The following is a 16319-nucleotide window of genomic DNA, read 5'->3' on the forward strand; positions in this document are numbered from 1 at the left end:
CGAAGCGCTGCGCTCTAAAACGCCACGTGCGCACGGCCCCTGCACAATCTCCATAGACTGTGTGCAGGGGACGCAGGACGCATGCAGTTACGCTGCGCTATAAAGCGCAGCGTAACTGCATGTATTTACGCAACGTGTGCACATAGCCTTACTCTGCTTTATTAGCAATGTCTTGTGAGGTCTCTGGCTATATGGTGTAATGCTCAGTTCATTATAAAGCTTTGTCTCTCCACAGATCAGGTACAGTGTGTCTAGATGTCATCAATCAAACTTGGACAGCGCTGTATGGTGAGTTGTTGTTTTTTTTTTGTGCCATTTGCGCTAGATAAAATGAGATTTAAAGTGTAGACAGCCCTTGCGTTCATGATCCTTTCTCCTGCTGTGCCTGTCTGTGCCTTGTATTCATGAATATTGTACTTGTTTTTATGTATAGCCCTTTTCACATGTAAAGCGCCATGGAATAAATGGTGCTACAATAATAATTTCAAATGAATCGGTGAGGTTGCTTAATTTTATTAACCTGCAGATGTAGGGTTAATTTGCAGGTTTAGGCTCTGTGTCCACGCTGCGTTTGTTCTGCAGTTTTTCTTGCAGCTTTTAATCAATAATGCAGGAAAAATTCCCCCCCAACAAAGTGTGGAAATCCTGAAGTGCTGTGCACACGTCGCTGAGTAGTTCCTTACAGATTTTGGTGCAGAAAAAAACTGCACCAAACAATTTACATGTCAATCGTTTCTGTGATTTCCCCAATCTCGATGCATAAAAAATGGAAAAAAGCACTTTTTTTTTTTTTTTGCAGCGGTTTTCCTGCCAAGGGATGGGTTTATGCTTAGAAAATATCTGCAGCGTGGGCACATACCCTAATAGTGCTATGTAGTGCCTGGGCACTGTACTAAAAATGCAGCACCCAGGAGAAAACAAATTTTCCCACATGAGCCGCCAGCTTTGTCATACAGGCATGCTGGTGCTGCTACAGTCAGCTCTCTATACTGTCATCGACTGCTGAACACACACCCCAACACTTTGACTGGCGGCTATGCACTGCTGAGCGAGTTGTCAGTCAAAGTGCCAGTATAGTTAATGAGTGTAATTGTACCTGCATGACTAAAAGCGGTGGTTACGGGGGGTGGGGGGGTGGTGAAGTTCACTTTCTCCAAGGTACCATCATAATGTTATTAACACAGATTCAGAGGATATTTGCTAGTTGATACCGTTTGATGTGACAAGTACTGTTTTAAAGCTCTCTGCTATGTGAGTCCTGTATACTCAAGACAATACACCGCCAAGAACAATGATCTTTTTCACTGCTGAAAAGATCATTTTATCTGAACAAGTGTTTTGCTTGCTTATCGGGTGATCGACAGCCTGATTACATGACAATAATATGAAACTAGTCTCGTTCACAATTATTTTGCAGTGTATATGCCACTTGTCCTTTCCTAATTCAGTGAGTGAGTACTTTGTATTAGGCCCCTTTCACACCAGATTTTTGCCATCAGTTACAATCCGTTTTCTCGACGGATCCGTCGCAGATTGTGGCTAAACTGATGCGACGTTTCCGTTTTTCGATGGATCAGACTAGCTGGGGACTAAATAATAATTGGAGCATGCTCAGTTAAAAAAAAAAAAACTGAATCGGTCGCCGGATTCCGTCATTTGACGGATGACAACGGATTCTGCGCCCATAGGCTTCCATTCTACCAAACGACAGATGACGACACATCCGTCGCTGTCCATTTTTTCGATGAAAACATAAAATGTTACTGTGGTCGTTGTCTTCGTTTGACGGACAAACATTTTTCGATGGATCCATCAAACGACAGATGAAAGGTGAGACCATCTGTCGCGAATACAAGTCAATGAGAAAAAAACTGATCCAGCGGCATCAGTCACTGGATCCGTTTTTTCAAAATTCGATGGATTTTGACTGATGGCAAAAAACTGATGTGTGAAAGGGGCCTTTGTTACATAGTTGTAGTGTTGAACACAAGGGATTTGTATGAATTAGTTTCTCAAAAAGGTAATTAAGGGTAGGGGCAATTCTTTAAAAATTATGATTTGTAAAGGAATGGACTTATGTTAGTTCGTGATTCCCATTTACAAAAACTTCCAGCCATATGAGCAATAAAGGCAATGGATCTTACATTGGAGTCTTCATATAATGGCCCGGTGTTCCTTAGGACCACCACTCGTGCCGGTTAGGCTAGTTTCACATTTGCGTTGAACGGCATCCGTTGCATTGCGCTGTGTGACTGATGCGTTGCATATAATGGCACAACGGATGCAACGAATCGTACAAAACAACGGAAAGCTTTTTTTTTTATTTCTTTCTTTCTTCTTTACAGTTTTACCAGCAGCAGACTATTGTGAACGATCAGCTGATCACCCAGCTGCCGGGCGCTCAGCTAAGCGCTCTCAAAAGCCGGCTGCCGGGCGCTCAGCTGATCGTTCACAGAAGCCGGCTGCTGGGCGCTCAGCTGAACGTTCGGCCACCGAGAGACAAAATAAAGTTTCTGTGATCAAAAAAATAAAATAAAATGAGCATGCGCAGTGAAAAATAGAGGATTCCGCCGCTCAAAAAACGTTACATGCTGCGTTTCTTCCGCTCGGCGGACGCAACGCAGCGTTGGCCAGTGGAAGCAATGCATGTACTTTTGGCACAATCCGTCATCCATACAAGTCTATGGGACACAGCGGAATCCTTTAACGGATTCCGCTGTTTTCCAAAAGGGCGGATTGTGACAAAAGGAAAAAAACGCAAGTGTGAAAGTACCCTTAGCCATACACTGACCATTCTGTTTTTTAATGTCTCATGTTTGAAAACATAATGTTAAATCCTTTTTAATTACAATTGTATTAAGAGAAACCTGATTTGTTTCTTTCTTGATCAGGCATAGTTTGATGACAAAAATAAAGTGAGTGTAATATTAGCAGCTGGTGCTATCGCTCCACCATTTTATATACTGTCAGATGCAGCTAAAATCAAGCCTTTTCTTGACGTTGTCGATCCCATCCCAGCTACCTGTCTTTTCATGGATTCCTGCATCTTGTGGTGACCCAGCAGGTTCATTTGGTTGTGTTAATGTAGGTGTTAACAAAGCCCAAATTAGCCAGTTCTTGTAACTGCATTTTTAGATGGCTAAGGCCACATACACATGCTAAGTGTGGGATGCAAAACTAATGGACAGTTTGCGCCCCAAGCAGTATAGTGTAAATATACACCGCTATATATTTATAATGTACTGCTCCTCTTAGTTGATCCCTACAGACCTGCCTTGAAGTGTACCCAAACAAAGCTGCTTTGACACTTTAGTGAATGATTGACAGATAATTGCTAAAGTAAATTGAACTCTGGACAAATATAATCTAGATGTCTCACTTTTTTTTTTTCCTTATTACAGATCTTACCAATATATTTGAGTCCTTTTTGCCCCAGCTGCTGGCCTACCCCAATCCAATAGATCCACTTAATGGAGATGCTGCAGCAATGTATCTGCATCGACCAGAGGAGTACAAACAGAAAATTAAAGGTAAATGTACAATTATATGGAATAGAAGGCTAGTATATCTTCAGAATGTGTAACCCTCATTCCAAAAGAGGAACACTGTTTTATCAGCAATTAGCACAACATTCTCAACTCCTTTATTAAAACCATCTTTGAATGCAAAAGGGTAGAAATTGCACCAGGTCAGTCAGCCAAGTTACCTTAAAGGGAACCTGTCATGTGCAATATGCACCCAGAATCACGAGCAGTTCTGGGTGCATATTGCTAATCCCTAGCTAGCAGTCCCTGTATACACTCGCATAGTTACTTTTTCTAAAGATCTTTATTTCTAAAAATCCTTTATCATATGCTAATGAGTGCGAGGACTAGTCTCGAAGGCGTTTGTGCCATTAGCTAGTCGGCCCTCGTAGCATGGTAGCTCGCCCCTTTGGGCGTACTAACATGCTAATGAATGTGCAGCGACGCGCACATACCTCACTGTTCATTGCGGCTGCCAGAGGATGGATGCGCTCTGCGCATGATCCAGAGTACCCGGGACTTCCGGTCATGCACACTAAACTGATACCGGGTGTCAGCTTCCCAGCTTCAGTGATGATCAGTGCGCTTGACTGGAAGTGCTGAGGACTCTGGATTATGCGCAGAGCGCATCCATCCTCTGGCGGCCGTAATGAACAGTGGGCTATGTGCGTGTCGCTGCGCATTCATTAGCATGTTAGTATGTCCTCAGGGGCGTGCTACCGTGCTATGTGGGCCAACTAGCTAAGAGAATAAACGCCCTTGGGACTAGTCACCGTGCTCATTGGCATATAATATACGATCTTTAGAAATACTTTTTCTAAAGATCTCTATCTATGCTAGTGTATACAGGGACACTTGAGCAGGAATGACTAACTTGCAACCATAACTGCTCGTGGTTTTGGGTGCATATTGCACTTGACAGTTTCCCTTTTAATGGCTGTATAGGTCCCATTAAATAAAAGTACACACCACCTAATGGCTACATTAACGTTTGCACTCTGCGGCATCAGGATATAGTGCAGCGCCATGGAGCATTAGTGATTTTGGTACAGCTTTTAATTTTGATTTTTGGGTCTGGCCTGAAACTTGGTAATGTGTTTAGGGGAGAAGATATCCACAACACAACCTGAAATGGAGCAGCCACTGCTGTTCTACTGACTGACTCCGATATAAGCTCATTTATGCTCATTATACTCTGCCGTTGTTCATATAATGTCCAGCAATAACGTGAGCAATCCGGGATGCTGTTTAAAATTTCTTTCACTTTATTCGTAAATCCATTAAAAGGCAATGGTCCAAGCAGTTCAAAACAGCATTAACGCAGGAAAGTAGTGCAGATGGGACTATGCGTTTCAGCGGTAAAACCTGCCTTCACTGTTCAGAAAGTAATCTGCTTTCCAAACGTGGAACCTTATATACATCTCACTCCCATCAGGGTAATTATAAACATATGTGAGAGACTAAAAAACATGAACATGACTAGCAGATCAAACATATAAACAATCTGCATATTGATCAATATACAACATACATGAAAATTAGAAGGAAAGGATTCAATATTTTGGAGATAATACAATCGGAATGACCCAATAACCTGACCATAAAATCTAAAAAATACAAAAACATGGAAATAGGATGTTTACCAGCATTATATAGTATAAATATATCAATATAAATATATATATAAATATATCAATGCAGCGGCCGCGATAAAGCCCCAGGAAAGCGTGCGAAGATCTCCACAGAGCTTACTCCTTCCTGGGGACAGGGCCATCGGCTGATTCTGGTGAGGTGCTTGCTTCACTTGTACCGCTGCTGACTATTGCTCCCCCTCCTGGCATACTCCTATTAGGAACATGCAGAATTCTAAGGGCACTAAGAGTGCTAAGGCCCACATAGTCTATTATTCAGCCTGCACTGCCTGCCACGCTGAGCTACCACGTAAACACACCTCTTCTCTCTGTGAGTCTTGTATATCTGCCTGCCCCTAAAGCCCCCCAAGACCCCCCTGCCACCACCGCCGCAACCGTCAGCCTATAGCTCCCAGCCCACCGGAATGGGCACAGTATCTGTCCCAATCCATGGAAAAACTGTCACAGAACCTGGTGCTGGCTATGCAATGTCGTCCTCCACACCCTTCTGGGTCCCTGGACGGAACGCAGCCTGAGGATACCCCTATGGAGGATCCTTCTGAGGTAATCCGGGCACATGCTTCACCGGTTGCAGGGATCAGGAAAAGAGCACACGGCCGGGTGTCTCCAGCACTCTCTCATGGCCCCCATGACTCTCCCTCGGGAGCACACAGGGCAGGCTCTCCCACACGCTCCACGGCTTCTGAAGAGCTGGAGGAGGGAGAATGCTGTTTGTACCAGGAGGATTCCTTGGTTTCATCCTCCCCAGATGATCAAACTGCAATAGACTCCCTTATAGCAGCAATCAACCAAACTCTGCATGTGGAGGATCCCCCATCCACTACCACTGACCATGCGGTCTCCTTTAAGAGGGCAAGGAAACCCCAAAAGGTTTTCGCTGATCATCCAGAGTTTCAGGATATCCTCACAAAGCAAAGGGAGAAGCCTGACAGGTGCTTCGGTAACCGAAAACTCATGGAGTCCCGGTACCCTTTTGCCTCACCTGCCCCTAAGGGCTGGGCTGATCCGCCCTCAGTCGACACCCCGGCCTCCCGCCTTACCACAAAGACGCTCCTGTCTTTACCCGATGGTTCCTCCATCAAGGACCCGACAGACACAGGTGGAGCACCTCGCCCGCTCTGCTTTTGAGGCTGCGGGTTCCTCTCTCTTGCCCTCCTTTGCCTCTGTGTTTGTCGCAAAGGCGATCTCGGTCTGGGCAGAATCCCTTAACACTTGGCTTGAGGAATCCCAGTTCACTCATACCTTCACAGAGGTAACAGCTCAAATTGCCGCTGCGGCGGAGTACCTCATGCAGGCCTCCATGGATGTTGCTACCTGCGCAGCTTGCCGCCTCAAATACCATAGCCATCCGTAGAGCTCTCTGGCTCCGACAATGGCGAGCGGACTCTGCCTCCAAGAAGTCTCTCACGGGCCTTCCCTTTTTTCCAGACCGATTGTTTGGCGAACGTCTGGGCAAGCTCATTTCTGACGCCACGGGAGGAAAGAGTACCTCTTTCCCCCAGCTGACGTCCAGGACGTCCTTCACCAGACGTCCACAGTCCTTGTTCCGCTCCTTTCGGAACTCATTTGGTTGGTCGACATCCTGTGCTGTCCCCGCCACCAGCCGCGGACTACGCGGGGACCGACTGACCTCAGCTCTCCCCGAAACCCACTTCGTCATGGCAGCCTAGACCGAAATAGTCCAGGACTAGGGAGACTCGGCCACGACGTTTTCCCCCTCAGGACTCCTTCGGCGCCCCAGAAGACGCACTCATTGTAGGAGGTCGACTGTGGCTCTTTCAACACATCTGGGCTGTCGCCTCAGACGACAAATGGGTGCGAGACCTTGTGTCTTCCGGTTACCACATAGAATTTTGGACCCGACCCCCGAGTCTGTTCTTTCTCTCAAATCCCCCAAAGACTCGAAAACGACGCAAAGCTTTTTTCTCAGCAATCCACTCGCTCCAAACAGCAGGAGTGATAATACCTGTCCCAGACGACGAGAAGTTCGGGTTTTTTTTATTCCAACCTCTTTGTGGTCCCCAAAAAGGATGTGTCAGTTCGACCCATCCTGGACCTCAAACACCTAAACAAACATGTGCACGTACGGAGATTCAGAATGGAGTCCCTAAGGTCCATTATTGCATCCATGGTCGAAGGGGAATTCCTCGCCTCCATAGACATCAAGGATGCGTACCTGCACATATCCATCGACCCAGATCACCAAAAGTTCCTCCGCTTCGCAGTTCAGGACTCCCACTTTCAATTCGTAGCTCTATCCTTCGGCCTTGCCACCGCACCAAGGGTCTTCACCCAAGTCATGGCGGCCGCCATGAGCGTCCTTCACGCCAGGGGAGTAGTCGTTCTCCCTTACTTGGACGACCTCTTAATCAAGGCCCCTTCCTTCCGCGACTGCTCAACCAGCGTACAGATCACTGTGGACACCCTATCCCGCTTAGGGTGGCTAGTGAATCTAGACAAATCATCCCCGATCCCATCACGATCCATCACCTTCCTGGGCATATCCCTGGACACCCGTCGGGGCTTGGTCCTTCTCCCTCAGGACAAGGTGATCGCTCTTCAACGAGCGGTACGCTGCCTTCTACGTCCTCCGTCTCGCTCCATTCGATTCAGCATGAAAGTGCTCGGCAGGATGGTGGCGGCTATGGAAGCAGTACCCTTTGCTCAACTGCACCTCCGCCCACTGCAGCTAGCCCTTCTAGCGGCCTGGGACAAGAGTCCCTTCTCCCTGGACAGACTCACCTGACGCCTTCAGTCAGGTACGCACTCCACTGGTGGCTTCGGGTCCTCATCCCTATCGAAGGGGAGATCTTTTCTCCCAGTGAACTGGCTGGTCCTGACCACGGACGCCAGCCTCCTAGGCTGGGGAGCAGTGTACCGGCACCACACTGCTCAAGGATGTTGGACGCCCAAGGAGTCTTTCCTACCCATAAACATCCTGGAACTCCGCGCGATCTTCCTTGCGCTCAGAGCGTTCTGCCCTCTGCTAGCGGGTCGTCAGATTCGAGTCCAATCGGACAATGCGACAGCTGTAGCCTATATCAATCGGCAGGGGGGCACCGGCAGCAAAGCGGTTTATCTCGAGGCCCACAAGATCCTCAGCTGGGCCGAATCGACGGGATCAGTGATATCAGCGGTACACATACCGGGGGGTAGAGAACTGGGCAGCAGACTTTCTAAGCCGCCAAGGCCTGGCCGCCGGAGAATGGTCTCTCCACCCAGATGTGTTTCTACACATCTGCACTCGCTGGGGCACACCAGACGTGGACCTATTGGCCTCTAGGTTGAATGCAAAGGTACCCGCGTTCAGAGCCAGGTCACACGACCCGCAGTCCATCGGCGCGGATGCTCTAGTCTGCTCCTGGCACCACTTCCGCCTGCCTTACATATTTCCAGCTCTACCCCTGCTGCCGCGGGTAATCGGGAAGATCAAGGCAGAGGGAGTCCCGGTGATACTGATAGCACCGGACTGGCCCAGGCGCGCCTGGTATGCCGAATTAGTACAAATCCTCACAGACTCACCGTGGCGCCTTCCAGACATCCCAGACTTGCTGACCCAAGGGCCCATTTCCCCTCAGAACTCCAGAGCCCTGAAGCTGACGGCATGGCCATTGAACCTGGGTATTAACAAGAGCGGGATTCTTCCCCGCGGTTATTTCCACCATGATCCGCGCCCGAAAGCATGCTTCATCCCGCATTTACCACCGTACGTGGAAAATCTTCCTTTCATTGTGCAGGGAAACTAACGTCCAGCCTATGCCTCTGGCCATCCCCAGAATGCTCGACTTTCTACAGTCTGGCTTGCAAGCAGGGTTGGCTCTCAGTTCCCTTTAAAGGGCAGGTGTCAGCGCTCTCAATCTTCTACCAATGCCGCCTGGCTCAAAAACCGCAAGTCAAGACCTTCCTCCAGGGCGTTTCCAATCTAGTTCCCCCGTACAACGGCCACTGGACCCATGGGACCTCAACCTCGTTCTGGACGGTCTCCAGAGGTCTCCCTTTGAACCTCTGAAGGAATCCTCCCTTGCTCTTCTGTCCTGGAATGTAACATTCCTGGTGGCAATTACGTCCATCAGACGGGTTTCGGAGCTAGCAGCACTCTCTTGCCGCGAGCCTTTTCTGATCTTTCACTAGGACAAGGTGGTTCTGCGCCCCCTTCCGGATTTCCTTCCAAAGGTTCTTACCCCGTTTCATTTGAATGAGGACATTGTTCTGCCTTCCTTTTGTCCACACCCAGTTCATAGGGTGGAAAGGTCTCTGCATTCGTTAGACCTCGTCAGAGCTCTCCGATATTACTTATCCAGGACAGCCCCCTTTAGGAAAACGGACTCTCTGTTCGTCATTCCTGAGGGGCCTAAGAAGGGACAGGCAGCTTCAAAGGTGACTCAGACTTCCTGGATCGCAGAGCGAATCCAGCGAGCCAACCGCTTGCAACTCAAGCCCATTCCTAGTGGGCTGCGGGCTCATTCCACGCGAGCAGTTGACGCTTCGTGGGCCATTCGGCATCAGGCTTCAGTGGAACAGGTGTGTAAGGCTGCGACCTGGTCTAGCCTACATACGTTTTCAAAACATTATAGAATCCATACCCAGGTTTCAACTGAGGCAAATCTGGGTAGGAAAATTCTGTAAACGGCAGTAGAGCACCTCTCTCAGTAGGCGCTCCAGGCTGTCTGGGATTGGTTCTTAGTCCTTGGGTTGTGTTGTCTTCTTTTATGTTTCCCACCCATGGACTGCTTTAGGACGTCCCATGGTCCTGTGTCCTCCAATGAGGCGTCAGAGAAAAATGGATTTTTGTGTACTCACCGTAAAATCGTTTTCTCTTAGCCATCATTGGGGGACACAGCACCCACCCTGTTGCCCTGTTGGGCCTTGGTTCTCTCAGTACCTTATTTGGTTATGACTTTTTTTTTTTTTTTTCTCATGCTTCTCTGTTGAGGTAAGTTTTTACTGTTTTTTCTCCTACTGCTTGTGTACTAAAACTGAGGCTGCCCAGCCCGGCCAGGGGGTGTATACTGCAGAGGAGGAGCTATGCTTTTGCATCTACTTAGTGTCCTCCTATGGATAGGCAGCATAACACCCATGGTCCTGTGTCCCCCAATGATGGCTAAGAGAAAACTATTTTACAGTGAGTACACAAAAATCCGTTTTTTATTGGAGATGGATGTAAATGTCTTAGATTTATTAGCAAAACCGCAGCACTTGCAAATGTTGGCACCGCATTTTAAAAAATCCTATCGTTTTTAACCAGTTATTAGGAGAAATTTTATCAGGATCTTTAAACATGCTAGGTGATAATAATGTAGCTGAAGTCGGGGCTCTTCTTGCCACAAAGGCTTCGAAGACATTTACATCTATCTCCAATAAAAAAAGTTTAATGTCTGGTTTTTATAAACTGTAATACGGAGAATGTAGTGTATCTAATTAATTGCAATATATGCCGCATGCAGTATGTGGGTTGGACAATGAACCCCCTTAAAACTAGAATCCGCAAACACCTATCAGAGGCTAGTAATCTGCGTATGGTTCGTGCATCAGTAGTATCCTGACATTTTTCCAAAAAACACAATGGGGATTTACGCGGTTTCTCTGGGCATAATGTAAAAAAAACAATTGAGAGGGGGAGATTTTCATAAAGTGCTTGCCAGAGAGAGTAGGTGGATATTTGAGCTGGGGACTCGTATGCCACAGGGTTTTAATAACTGCTTGGATATTATGCATTATTGATATATTTATACTATATAATGCTGGTAAACATCCTATTTCCATGTTTTTATATTTTTTAGATTTTATGGTCAGGTTATTGGGTCATTCCGATTGTATTATCTCCAAAATATTGAATCCTTTCCTTCTAATTTTCATGTATGTTGTATATTGATCAATATGCAGATTGTTTATATGTTTGATCTGCTAGTCATGTTCATGTTTTTAAGTCTCTCACATATGTTTATAATTACCCTGATGGGAGTGAGATGTATATAAGGTTCCGTGTTTGGAAAGCAGATTACATTGTGGACTGTGAAGAAGGCAGGTTTTACTGCTGAAACGCATAGTCCCATCTGCACTACTTTCCTGCGTTAATGCTGTTTTGAACTGCTTGGACCATTGCCTTTTAATGGATTTATGAATAAAGTGAAACATTTTTAACAGCATCCCGGATTGCTCACGGTATTGCTGGATTTTGCTCTGTCGTTGTTCACATTTGTATGGATGGACTCCTACATCCTGATCCGGGCACAACGGAGTTAACCAGGTCAGCTGAGGTTCCAAGTGATTCACAGGAATGAGCTGGGCTAAACCGTATATGTGTATATATGTGTGTGTGTGTGTGTGTGTGTGTGTGTGTGTATGTATGTGTATATATATATATATATATATATATATATGTATGTATGTATGTATGTATGTATGTATGTATGTATGTATGTATGTATGTATGTATGTATGTATGTATGTATGTATGTATGTATGTATGTATGTATGTATGTATGTATGTATGTATGTATGTGTTAATGTGTTTTGAGTACAGGTGCTTTTACGTATGCAAACCACTTGCGCGAGCATCGTTGCGCTCGGTGCTTGGCCAGGTGTGAACTGAATGCAGTGTTTGAACGCCTCGCACTGGGGGAAGTGCTGTATATGGCTGCCCACATGTTGGCTGAGAGACGAACTGCCCAACCAGTGACTTCAAATGGGGTTCAGGTCAAGTCCGAATCCAGAACAGAACTTTATCTGAAGTCTGGCTGAACCCACCGAACCCAAACTTCAACAGGTCTGTTCATCTCTAACCCCTTATTCTTTGGCAGTATAAATGAATGTATCAAGAAAATAAATAAAAATTAAGTGCAGGGATCTACACACTTATGAGTTTCATGTGTTACCTTGCTTTAACTCAAAAAGCCTTTATCGCCTCTCAGCATGATAGTTGGCAAGTTATTGTTCAGCACTTTTCTTGCAGTTAAGACTGATTGGCAGTACACATGCTTAGCCTAGAAGGCTGGTGAGGACTGTGCTGCTTCTTCCGGCAGCCCCATACAAAAGGAATGGTGTGGCATTTGGGTGTCTGACCTGCTGCACAATTTTGTAATGTAGATAGTTTTGTGTCTGAGGCAGAAATTCAACATTATGCTGATTGGTGTGGGTCACCCACTGATCACCAGTTACTACTTAGCCACAAGATAGTTGATAATTTGCTCATGTGTGAGCATGCACACCACTGCTAGCTACTCCACCAAGACTTTTTTAGAGCTAACCATAGAATGGTTCTAATCAGGGCTGTGGAGTCTGAGTCGGAGCTCATTTTGGTGGAATCTGAGTCGGTATAAAATGCACCAACTCAGACTCCTAAAATATATAATAAATTGGGGACAGTAGTGCAATGCAGAGTGTGATGAAAATTTTTTCATAGGAATTTGGGAAACTTATGAAATGTCCTATAAATGTCTGTTCTATTCCTGATCTAAGGCTACATTTACACAGCGTTTTTGCTGCGATTTTTGAGGATACGTTTTTCAGCTGCAAAAGCAGATCAGCTTTTTAGAAAACTGCATCACCTGAAAGGTTTTTGAGCTCATAAATAATGTTTCTTTATCGTTCCTTTGGGAGACCCAGACCATGGGTGTTTAGCTTCTGCCTCCGGAGGACACACAAAGTACTACACTTAAAAGTGTAGCTCCTCCCTCTGAGCTTATACACCCCCTGGTAGCCAGTCCTAGCCAGTTTATTGCTTTGTGTCAGGAGGCATACATCCACACATGCATTCTCATCTGATTTGTTTGACTTTTGGAAAGAGTTTGAAGAAAAGCGGGTCCATGTCTGGACTCCCGGCATGTCCCTTCTCACCCCACTGTGTCGACGGTGTTGTTAAGGTTGATTTACAAGGCTGCAGCCTTACATGCCGCGCTCCTTCACCTTCCCTTCTGGGCTCTGGCTTGAAGTGGGAGCCAGCACGGTCTCCATGCCTGGCAGGAGTCCGGTCTCCATCCACAGCCCCTTGAGGATTCTGTTGGACCGGAGCACTCCTCCCCAGGGACATGGCCCTGCGTCTCAGCAGCTAAGTACCTGAGACGTTTATGTTGGGGGTCCCGGTTCTTTATTGTAAGGGGAGAGTATGCTGTATGTGATTGTTTTAACTTTTCCGGCGGGTTCTCTAGCTTTTGCCTGAGAACCGCGCCGATGGTGCCTGCTTGTCGGCCTCGCCGCTTAAATTTAGGCCCTGGCTTCGCCGGAGGCCTAGTTTCATTTTCCTGCCCTCGCATGTCACTCATGCAGAGGGACAGGTTCGGCTCCTCCCGGCGGCCGTTCTACACAGGGGAGGGACACTCCCCACTGCTGGGGCGTCCCTCCTTCCCTGCAGGTCTCTATAGCCCTCCAGTTACCGCTCTTTTATAGGAACGCCCTCTTCTTAGGCAGAGTTCATTCTGCTCTGGGACATCCTGCATTCTGCATCTCTGCTGAGGTGCTGCGAGTGGGGGACCGGGCTTCGGTATCTGGAGGGCACACAACACCGCGCTCAAAGGTCTGGTAAGCCACAGCCGGTCTCCGTTTGTGGACCTCTATATATTCTCCCTGGGGTTCATTCTCTGCAAAGCCCCCACTCCAGCAGCATGGTCTCTCAGGCTGCTGCTGCACCTGTGATTGAACCCCCGGCCTGGGTAGAGTCCTTTTCTAGGTCCATATCCCAGTCATTTGCTGAGTCCATGGGGCTTTTGTCCAGGACTTTGAATATGCATCAGCCCCCCTCACATGGTGCCTCTAATACTCTTGACAGAGGACTCCTATCCTCTGACCTCCGTCCATCGGAGCTCACGGAGGATTCATCATCTGATCCCAGACCCCGTCCTTCTAAGAGAAGGCGCAGGGTTTCCTCCCCCTCCCCATCCCACGGCTCTGTCTCAAGAGCTGACTCTCTAGATGAGGAGGATGCCCTCACTGGGGGCTCGGAGGCTATGTATCCCATCGATTTCTCTGAGGGTGACTCAGATCTTAGTGATTTGATTGCTTCTATTAATTCTGTGCTGGATCTCAATCCGCCAGTATCAGAGGAGCAACCCTCTCTGGCAGAAAAACATCAGTTTACCTCGCCTAAGAGAGTGAAGAGTGTGTTCTTTAACCACTCCAGTTTTCAGACCGCTGTGACCAAACCCAGGGCCTGCCCTGACAAACTCTTTCCAAAGCGTGGTTCTGATGACCGGTTTCCATTTCCACCTGAGGTGGTCAAGGAGTGGTCTCACTCCCCAAAGGTAGACCCTCCGGTGTCTAGGCTATCAGCCCGGACCGTTGTGTCGGTGGCTGACGGCACCTCACTTAAGGATTCCACTGACCGTCAGATTGACCTTTTGGACAAATTTGTGTATGAGCTGCGGGGGCCGCGTTTTCCCCAACTTTTGCAGCAGTGTGGGCTCTCAAAGCCATCTCTGCTTCTCTAGAGGAGATGCATTCCCTCACCAAGGAATCTATGCCTGAGATGGTTACCTTAACTGCTCAGGCTTCAGCTTTTTCATCCTATGCCATGTCTGCCATGCTAGAGGCTGCTCACCGCACTGCGGTGGCTTCAGCTAATTCTCTTGTTATCCGCAGGATTTTGTGGCTTCGAGAGTGGAAGGCAGATGCTTCTTCCAAGAAGTTTCTTGCTGGGCTCCCTTTTGCTGGTTCACGGCTGTTTGGTGAACAGCTGGATGAAATCATTAAAGAAGCTACTGGCGGGAAGAGTACTTCCATGCCACAAACCAAGACCAGGAAACCCGCCCAGGGTAGGAATCAATCGAGGTTTCGTTCCTTTCGTTCCTCCAACTGGTCATCCTCTAAGCCTTCCGCCTTGTCCGCTAACTCAGCCAAGGATCAGAAATCCAACTGGCGCCCAAAAGCGCGTCCGCAGAAGACCGCAGGAGGTTCTGCCACTAAGGCAGCTTCCTCATGACTCTTGGCCCGCTCCAGCCACCTCCTTAGTCGGTGGCAGGCTCTCCCACTTTGGCGACGCTTGGTTAAAGCAAGTCTCCGATCAGTGGGTGAGAGACATCATATCTCACGGCTACAGGATAGAATTCTCTTCCAGCCCTCCAAACAGATTTTTTCTCTCAACTCCCCCCTGCTCCAAGGCCGCCGCGTTCTCGCAGGCCGTGGCGTCCTTGCAGGCAAACGGAGTGATTGTCCCAGTTCCCGCTCAGGAACGGTTCAGAGGTTTTTACTCAAATCTCTTCCTAGTTCCGAAAAAGGACTGTACCTTCCGGCCCATCCTGGATCTCAAGCTTCTCAACAAGCATGTCCGGGTGCGGCATTTTCGCATGGAGTCTCTGCGATCAGTCATTGCCTCTATGACCCAAGGGGAGTTCCTGGCGTCCATCGACATCAGAGATGCCTATCTACATGTGCCAATCACAGTGTCACATCAGCGTTGGTTACGTTTTGCGATAGAGGATCATTTCCAATTCGTGGCTCTCCCCTTCGGGTTAGCCACGGGTATTCACCAAGGTCATGGCGGCAGTGATTGCGGTCCTGCACCTCCAGGGGTTAGCAGTGCTTCCTTATCTGGACGACCTTCTGGTCAAGGGTACATCCAGCGCAGACTGTCAGCGGAGTGTTTCGCTCACTCTCGCCACCTTAGCCCAATTCGGGTGGATTGTCAATCTTCCCAAATCCACTGACTCCGACCCAGAGTCTCACGTACCTAGGGATGCAGTTCGAGACTTTGCCGGCACTTGTGAAGTTGCCCTTAGACAAACAGCTGTCACTCCGGTTGGCGGTGCGCTCTCTCCTGAGGCCCCGCCGTTATACCCTCAGGCGTCTGATGCAGGTGCTGGGTCAAATGGAGGCGGTTCCCTTTGCCCAGTTCCAGCTGCGTCTTCTGCAGCTGGATATTCTCCGCTGTTGGGACAAGCGGCCTTCCTCCTTACGGAGGTTAGTGGCTCTGTCGCCACGGACCAGGAGCTCTCTTCAGTGGTGGCTTCGACCCCTCTCCCTGTCCCAAGGGCGCTCCTTCCTGACTCCGTCCTGGGTGATTCTCACCACGGATGCCAGCCTATCCGGCTGGGGAGCGGTACATCTCCACCACAGAGCACAGGGCACTTGGACTCCGTCCGAGTCAGCCCTTTCAATCAATGTGCTGGAAACCAGAGCTGTGCTTCTAGCTCTCCTAGCCTTTCACCACCTG

At 48.1% G+C, this 16319-nt stretch overlaps 1 protein-coding gene across 1 annotated transcript in view; it reads left to right on the forward strand.

The window, feature by feature from the left end:
• Window positions 1-16319, forward strand: part of UBE2H (ubiquitin conjugating enzyme E2 H) — a 90703-nt gene that overhangs the window by 67396 nt on the left and 6988 nt on the right. Inside the window, exons 5-6 of the mRNA XM_075345356.1 lie at window positions 236-288; window positions 3402-3530. Coding sequence (XP_075201471.1) covers window positions 236-288; window positions 3402-3530 — 182 coding nt within the window. The remainder of the gene's footprint in view (window positions 1-235; window positions 289-3401; window positions 3531-16319) is intronic.

The sequence above is a fragment of the Anomaloglossus baeobatrachus genome, chromosome 4, assembly GCF_048569485.1.
Source record: "Anomaloglossus baeobatrachus isolate aAnoBae1 chromosome 4, aAnoBae1.hap1, whole genome shotgun sequence".
NCBI classification, from domain to species: domain Eukaryota; kingdom Metazoa; phylum Chordata; class Amphibia; order Anura; family Aromobatidae; genus Anomaloglossus; species Anomaloglossus baeobatrachus.